The following is an 8,655-nucleotide window of genomic DNA, read 5'->3' as shown; positions in this document are numbered from 1 at the left end:
GTAGATCATGTTGAATACTAGTATTTTCAAACGTCAGGTCCTTGATGAATAAGAGCAGCCCTTGTATGAGATAAGGGACATCCAACCACCTATCTCCATACCCTACAGGGTGTAATGCTGCATCCCAAGATTCTACAATCTCTTGCATACCATAAAGATGTATTAATGTAGTGTTCTCAAAGGGTCTTCAATGGTGATTTCAGCATCACAAGGACTGCTAGTGTGTGTGTATGAAATAGAAAAAAATAACCACATTAATAATACCATCTACAAAAATGTGGGAAGTAAAAATATTCAAATTATAAAGGAATGTGGTACAATAAACTATATTCCCCATGTTAGTGTTGGTCAATCCCGTTTTATTTAACTAAGTGCCATCCTATGCAACTATTTTCCATGTTACCTGCATCCATCACAAATAAAAATAAATTAGTTAGTCTTTAATTTATGGACTATAGGTGTCATAGAAACAATGCATGTGTTATTGATGCCAACATAGTATGGGCTATGGGTTTTTTAAGGACCTGATTAGCCATATTTGGGAGGTTTTGTTGGTGATTTAAGGACCACGAAGGATATCTTCTAGCATTAAGTGCTACATATTCCATGCACATGCTTTTAAATAACATAAGAGAGGTGGGTCTGTGTCTTGCAAGCTCCAGTTGTGATTACATTTTTTCTTGCTTTCTTAATCCTTTGAAGATTTTCTTTGTCTAAAATGACCAATTCTAGTGAGAGAAAGTTAGCTTAAGTAGAACAAAACTAAAAATTGGTTCCTGAAAGCCATATGGGTTTCTAGGCATGAGCAGCTATTCCAAAATAGAATGGAATGCTGCATGCAGAACTAGTGGTGGAAACTTGTGGGTGGCTTCTGTCAAGTAGGAGGAAACGGTTTGCCGAGAAGAAGAAAATAAGTTCTTGACAGAAATATAGAAATTTTGTAACATGGATTAAGGGTACGTTTGAAGTCAATGATCTCAAATCCCTCTGGGGGGCTTTGCACCCATTGAACTGGCCTTTTTGTGTACACTGGATACCCTTGTGCAAAGGATATGCTAGGGTTTTACATGTATTATTTTGAGTTAATTCAAACCAAGCTCAAATAAGCATTTAAAAGAAAAACAAAACTAAAAGTTGGTGACATTTTCCCTAATATCTTAAGCATATTTTGAGAATATATGGACATTTTTAAAACTCAACATTGACATTCTTGTTACCTTCATGTATTCCACTCAATGATCACTTCTTTGGGCAAGGATAAATAGCTCATGGATAAATTGTGGCATGGACTAATAACTCAAATGTTTCAAACACATGAAATCAACACTAAGGCCCATGAAGAAAAATTGCTATCATTGAATGCACCATATGGAATGATCATGCAATTCACATACTCCATAAATGAATCAAATCATGATAAATGTCAAGGCCTATATTCAAGTTAGGTGGTTGATAACGACAAAAAATTGAATGGGGGTTCATGACATTAATAGAAAAGCAATGTGAGAAAGCTCATTCTCAATTTCCTAGTTGCTAAGAGGTGATAATGGGGTGAAGTAGTTTTTGATTGATTGAGAGAGAGAGAGAGAGAGAGAGAGAGAGAGAGAGAGAGAAGACCAAATTGTAATTGTGACACACCATGCATTGTGTACACGATATGCACACATCCATGGCGATATGAAACATGTTACTTGTTGTCATAGAGGGAGTAAAACTTTACATGTGGCTAATAAATTCTTACATATTGAAGCACGTGAGTAACACCATGATAGCACAACAAAGGGGTTGAGTGAGTTTTTCCAAAAACCCATATAAGTGGAGCTCTTGTGCTCTCTAGAGATGATCTCAACCGAGTACCGTGTTGCAACTTAGACCTTATAAAGATGCGGTGCTCCTTCGACAATAGGTGAGGCTTGAATTGCACTTTTGCTTGTCATTTCTCCCTTTCTCTAGTCATGACTAAGATTTTAATGTAAAGCTTACTAGTGACCTTCTAATATATTTTGGCAATGCTTTGTATAGCTTGCATTGTGGTTTTTCTTGTGGTCCTCCCTTCTTCCACTCATGGCTCTTTTCATTCTGCACAAGGTGCTTGCATTGTGTCCTCGAAGGTTGAATTTCACCCTCCATTGAAGTATACCATTCTATGATGCAAGCTTGGAAGGAAGTACGAGAAGCATAAGTACCTAGGTGTATGTGTTCTTATAAGAAAAGTTAAGAGTGCTCTAAAAGGAAGTTACTCTCATGTTTTCTAGTTTGGAGTAAAGGAAAATTGTGGATATAGATTAGGATGCATCTGCCCCACCAATCTCCAATACTCTTCCACTTAGTGCCATTAGTTGAAGGGCTTCACAATTGAATCTTAGTAGGAAAATTTGGGTTTCATTTGATGGCTAGTAGAGCATGACCACAATAAAGTTAAAATGGCCTCACTACTCATGTTCACATTGATTGCGACATACAATGGTGAGCTTATGAGAGAGCGAGTCCACACTGAGGATGTTCCATATGATTCTAAGGAGTCTTGGGATTGACTTGTAATGTGATAGGGAGTGAAGTGACATAAACCTAATTAACCCTAAGGACCTGCTGATAATGGTGCATTTCAATATCAACACTAAGGTTAGGTTCTGGCGACTAGAAGGCAAACGAGAATGTGTATGTGGCGAATTGCCGAACGGATCATCTTTCTTCCAACCCCACCCCATTCTTGTAGGCCCACAAGACAAAGCTTTCCTCAGTGCTTTGCAATAAAGCTTGAACATGTCATCTCTAGAATGATAAACTAGCTATCTAGCCATGGGAGTTGCGCATTGTTGGATCAATGATCTTATGGCACTGGCTAGTACATGCAAGTAGTGCGATCGAAGGATCGAATGCAAGGAGAGGTTCCCCTTTCCAAATGCATTGTGAACATAGCTTTATGCATACTACATGGGAAGCATGCACTTATGGATGCTAGTAAGGAGAAAAGAAATCCATCATGAGGGGCCTACATGCTTGATGTAGGACATGCCAAAGAGAAGGTGCAACATATCTCAAATTGAGAGACTACAATATCTCAAAAAATGAGGCCTTATTATTCAAAGGTGAGGTGAGTGAACTTCCAACAACAACAACATCATACCAAACAGAATTGTGCACCAAATTGGCCTGATTTTCTAATTGGTTGCAAATTTGGTGACGTGGAAAAAGACAACCCACACCGACAACTATAAGGTAGATGATGGTAAAACGGTGGGGAAACTTTGGACGGTCCAGATGATCTGACGCAGAGAATCGAACGGCTCGAAATGGCGCGCGTGGTTTACGCTGTTTCACTATTGGTTACTTACCCCATCTCCATCGTCCCGAAGCTTCGAGCCATGGAGATCAACCATTCCCACACAACTCTTCTGCGTCTGCGTTAGCTGAGCTTGCTGCCCACTTCACCTCTTTACCTTCTCCACGATCCATCTCAAGGTGGGTACTTGCTCGCATTCTCTGCTCCATCGCTCCCCCTTCGACTTTCAGCTGCGATCCGACTGTCTGCTCCGATCTCTGTGTTCTTCCCCACAGCCAAGCGAGTTCTCCACCTTTCTCTTTCATCTCAGCTCGGAAAGCTAGACTTTGGGTTCTGACGGTTTGCCTCCATTTAGGGTTTTGCAGCGATGGTGGCCTGCGAGGTTTCACGGCGTCTCCCACCTGAAGCCCTGCGATGCCCCCGTTGCGACTCCTCAGATACAAAGTTTTGCTACTATAACAATTATAATACTTCCCAGCCACGGCATTTTTGCAAGAGCTGCAAACGCTACTGGACTGCGGGTGGCTCCCTTCGAAATGTGCCTGTAGGTGGTGGTCTGCGGAAGAATAAGAAATCTAAGTTACTGAATCAAGTGAAAGACATGGTCTCTTCTTCCTCGTCTGATGAGCTTTTTCATAAGAGCTCACTGGACAAGAACCCCCCTTACGCTTTTGCAAATGATGGGTTGGCGTATGAGACACCACTACCACTTTCTTTTGCTTCCCCTCTATTCATGGCTACTTCCAGCTCATCTGCAGATGTAGCTGGAGATGTCACATTGGCAAACCCATATGCATTCAGGAATCTCAATTCAGTTGGCTATGGCTTTTTTGCAGAGAACCGTGTTGATGAATATGCTGCTGGGATAGATCCATCTCTTGTGAACCCAAATAATGTGAGACAGCAAGCTCAATATCAAGCCGATTATGGTCGAACATTGCCTGAGGGTATGCAGCGGCACTGGAACCGGGGTTTGCATGCTACTCACAGCATGGTAGGAGCTGATCAAGCTCATTCACATAGTGGATGCATATCAGAAGTTCCCTCTGAGCCTTCTCAAGCAAGCTCGGAAGCAATTAAGGATGTGCATACTGCACATTCTACAGATTTGCATGTTTCTCACATTGATAAGGCGCATGTGTCAGGAGACGAATCGAACAAGATGCATAGGGATGAATCTGCAGATGCCAGCCTGGTTACCCGACAACAAAGTGTTAGTGAGCAAGCCAGCGCTCTAAAACAAGAGAGTGGAACAGAAGAGCTGAGACACATGGAGAATAATCATCCAAGGGATGTCTCTCCAACAGAAGATGAGGATGAAGAGCTTGGCAATGTGGTTTCTGTGAGGTATCCTTATGATTATGAGCAAGTCTCAGAGGTCTTGTTCGGAGGAACTCCTGATTTCTTCCAGCTTTCAGGATACTAGGCTTGTCTCATTGCCCCTTGAACTGGTATTACTATTGGCAGTGGCCATATTACAGTTGATGCCTTTGCTTGCTTGCCTTGCGACCCGTGTTTCCAAGTATTTCTTCAACGAGGGGATGTTAAAACCTGCAAGGCTTTTCTGTAACTGTGAGCGCCAGTTCTCGGTCCGACAGCCAGAGTCTTATGAGTGGATGCATAAATTGTTTGAGCTTCCCTTCCTTATTAAACATGCATCTCTGTATTACGTATAACTTGGGTGCATCGAGCTGAATTTGGGTCTCTGATTCACATTCTGCTGCTGCATCAGGTGTAATTAATCTGAGGCAGTAATCGCAAAAAGCGTTGTACGTGATCGTAAGGGACGAGTTGAGTTTCATGCTCATGTATATGGGTGGGTTGTCTGTCATGGTAAAGATGAAGCTTAATGTAGATTTGGATTATACAGTTTTTCTTCTTGTTGGATGGGCATGCATGCCGGGAAATAACTTGGCAGAACTTAGATAAGGCCACCGCTCACAAGTAAGGGTTGGATGGAGACGACTGGAGTATTTTAATCGACTGTGGACTGAGGATGAGTTTTGTGCCTTTCTCCATCAGTTGTTTTTGTAAGTGTGCTCTTGCATGCCTTGTAACATGCTTTTTGTTTACCAGAGTTAAGTGGATCAGTTGGCCAGATTGGTCCTTATCTGTTTTCTAGTCAGATCTGGTTTTCATGGGCATATTATCGGGTCAGGTAACCTGGGTGGTTAAAGAATATGGATCCAAATGTTGGTTTTGGAGAAGCTGTTTCTGCAGGTGTAAGGATTTCTAATGCTGCAATGTATTTAATGAATTGGGCTTATTACCAGAACGGCTGGCATAGATTGGAGTTCCGGTCTTGTCATCAGCATTCGATATCAATTTTTCTATTGCTAGCAGTGACTAACTGTGAGGTGGTTTGAACTGAGAAACAACTGCAAGTGGAGTAGTGTACGAGTTTCTTCTTTGCCCGGGAAAATGAGTGTACTGTTAGGCAATCATGTGTATTATCTCTTACTTCTTGGTTGCATTAAGCAACATTTTGAAGTCTGTCAGTTCATGATGGCTGTCATCTTACATTTGGCTTTGCAGTTTTGAGGTTCGTCTGTTTTTGGATTAACATTACTTGATTTTCTCGGTGGTGCTTGCTCTGTTCTCTTTCTAAGGCAGAGATGAGAATTTGGGAGTGTCTGAATTGAATTGTTGATTGTGGTAAGGTTGGCCAAGATCATTTCCAATTTTTTAATAGTAGTGAATTTGACCGACTTTTGCTCTTTAAGGTTCACAGGAATGAACAATGCTAAGTGAGCTTTTTTGTCCTTCACTAGTCTTGGATTGCAGCGGATCGGAAAGTGCTTTCACCAGGCTTTACTCCTCATCCGGGTGGTCATCAGAACTTAACTTCTCAAGGTGCGTAGTTCAAGTTTTTGACTGGTCATATGGTTTGTTGCTTTGTGTCTGTGAGAAGTCACGGTTTTGGCCTGCATAAGACCTTAGTAAAGCATGGGACTCTTGGGAGCAATTGTGGACCGTTGGACAAAACTTGATTAGTTCCACATGGCAAGCCAATGATGACAATCCGTTTTTCATGTATTTTCGTCTAAGAGGGGCATTAAGTAAGCTTTGTCTTATGTATATGTAGGCCAGTATGGGAGACTGGGTGTTTGTTTTCCTCGCTCTATCAAGAGGGACGTTGAATAGTGGTCATATGCACTCTTCTCATCATCTTATGTAGGGACTTTTCACCTTGTCATTAGGGGTATTTTGATTGCTCAGTGTAAAATGGGTTGTCTCGAATGAGCAATGTCGTTGTGCAAAGTAGTGTGTATGCTACAGCAAGTTTGAGGAGTCATCTTAGTGTATTGCAATCTAGCCGAAGATGATGTTTCTACTGTGGTTTTATGATTAAACATGGAAGAGTATTGTGCTTTATGAATGGATGAGCTTTTCGCTGCTTGTCCTTTGAGTGCCTGCGCTTGGAGCTGATTGCTCCCCCTTGGCCCTCTGTTTCCATAAGAGGAAGTCTGTTTTTTTAATTTGGCCAAATATGCGTCATAGCTCAGGAAGTCCTATTTTGGCAACACGAGTAAATTGGCTGACCACATTTTTTCCACCATCAGCGTTGGGGGAGAAAGTACGGAGTATGCTGCTGTGCATTTTATGTCATCAAGGGGCCACATAGTGTATGCTGCTGTGCTGTTTATGCTGCTGTGTATTTTATGCCATCAAGGGGCCACATAGTGGGAACAACATCCCCCGATGGGGAAGTGGAAAAGAAGCCCAACTTAAATTGCCTTTCAGAGTCCTAAATCCAAAGGCACAAAAAAGCAAGTATCTTCTTGAAAAAGTAGTGCTTTTTGGAACAAAAAAAGTAAAGCTTTTTTTTCTTATGCTTGAAGTAGTTCTTTTGAAAAAGCAATTAAATGCAAGAAAGCGAAACTCATTGAAGAGAGAAAATCAGCACTTTAATTAGAAGAGAAAAAGTATGTTGCCTTGTGGGAAGCAAGAGGTTTGTGGTGAAGGTACCATAGTTTATACCAATCTCATGGTATCAGGTGCACATGTGCCATCATGCATATCTTTTTGACTTGCCTAAATTATTAATCTATTGCTTATGCATGAAGCATCAATTGTATTATGATCTTTGATGTAATTGTGGCTTGAAATATAGCATATCATGTAATGTTTACCTTGTGCATTATATTGTGGCTTTTGTGTTGAATTTAGGAATCTCTCATGGGCATAATGGGTCGCGGCCGGGAATTGAACTATGTGGACGAGCTTGCACACAGCAAGATAGTATCTCTTGAGATGCAAATTGCTTTCATGGTTGTGCATCTCTATTGTTAGGACTTGTGGGGCACCCCTAGCTAACATTCATGTCAAGTTAGTGCAGTGTGCCTCAAGCTGAATGTTGAAAGCAAGTTGGGAAATAAAAAATTAGTGACAGTTGTGCAAGGATGAAGCGCTTGCTTTGATCAATGCGAGAATGATGCACTAGAGCAATTGGATTTGTTGCAACAAACTTTAGGTTGCAACTCTCCTTAGCTATGGCTACATTAGCAATGTTGCATGTAATTGGGGTGGAAACTCTTACCAGTGTCAACAAGGTTCCAAGAGGTCACATTATATATGCCACTTTTGATAGATCGTTCATGACGAAGTTGCATCTAAAGTGAAAAAAGGCATTCATGGAACGTGAGATTCCACTCAATGTTATTCGGAATTTCTAACATTTCAAAATGCTTTAATGAGCACAACAAAGAAGGGTTTTGTGCGGTGTAATACATGTAGTATGCAGACAAGATCAAGACTACCACTAAGAAATCTTAAAGGAGAAAATCCTCAACTGCATCCTTGCCTTTGACTACCACTACTTTGATATCTAATGTTTCTTCATACTCCCCAAGATAGGATGACAACGCCGTCATTGTTTCAAGCTTGCTCTCCTTAGACTTGCACAAACTTGTGTCATTTTCTAGTGATCTAAGTTCCAAGTTTACTGTCTTCTAGTCTAGATGACTTTCTAGGATGAGAGACAACTCAAATGTGGTGCTTCCATCTTTGGAAAAATTTTGACGTTCCCAAAGCTCAATGGCCAATTTCCTTCAACATCATGCACATGTTTGTGATTATACGCAAGTAATCTATAGTGTTCAAACTACTCTCTGCTTTTTGTTTCATTTGTTTCCTTTGTCTCGGCATCCTTGTTTTGTAACCCTCTCTTAGAATGTAATTATGTAGGTGGTTTTATAAGTCCATGGGCTCTTTCAATGAGCTCCTTGGACATTTCCAACCTCTCTTTTTCAATTTTAGGGTGGGTATGTCGGGCATCATCGTTCTAGAGTTTGGTAAGCTTTCAAAAGAGCATCTAGTCCCTAATCATTAGTCCTTTGAAACTTATGCTCATAGGGCTATTTTTGGCTTTC

The 8,655-nt window shown here is 41.1% G+C and overlaps 1 protein-coding gene and 1 long non-coding RNA gene across 2 annotated transcripts; both read left to right on the top strand.

Annotated features, from left to right (window-relative positions):
- Positions 1 to 1,849: 1,849 nt before the first annotated feature.
- Positions 1,850 to 8,390, top strand: LOC147423092 (uncharacterized). The gene is made up of 3 exons (XR_015186550.1): positions 1,850 to 1,906; positions 6,055 to 6,136; positions 7,454 to 8,390. It is a non-coding gene; the product is annotated as an uncharacterized LOC147423092 (long non-coding RNA).
- Positions 3,639 to 5,395, top strand: LOC147423093 (uncharacterized). Its single transcript, XM_086501185.1, has one exon. The coding sequence runs from the start codon at positions 3,651 to 3,653 to the stop codon at positions 4,707 to 4,709; it is 1,059 nt and encodes a 352-aa protein (XP_086357311.1). The 5' UTR covers positions 3,639 to 3,650; the 3' UTR covers positions 4,710 to 5,395.
- Positions 8,391 to 8,655: the final 265 nt, after the last annotated feature.

Source organism: Adiantum capillus-veneris, chromosome 26, assembly GCF_014529385.1.
Source record: "Adiantum capillus-veneris isolate H3 chromosome 26, ASM1452938v2, whole genome shotgun sequence".
NCBI classification, from domain to species: Eukaryota; Viridiplantae; Streptophyta; class Polypodiopsida; order Polypodiales; family Pteridaceae; genus Adiantum; species Adiantum capillus-veneris.
This window is presented reverse-complemented; position numbering and strand designations above follow the sequence as displayed.

What these genes read in the sequence shown, in the direction of transcription:
- LOC147423093 (XM_086501185.1), top strand. Translation starts at nt 3,651, where the DNA reads ATGGTGGCCTGCGAGGTTTCACGGCGTCTCCCACCTGAAGCCCTGCGA.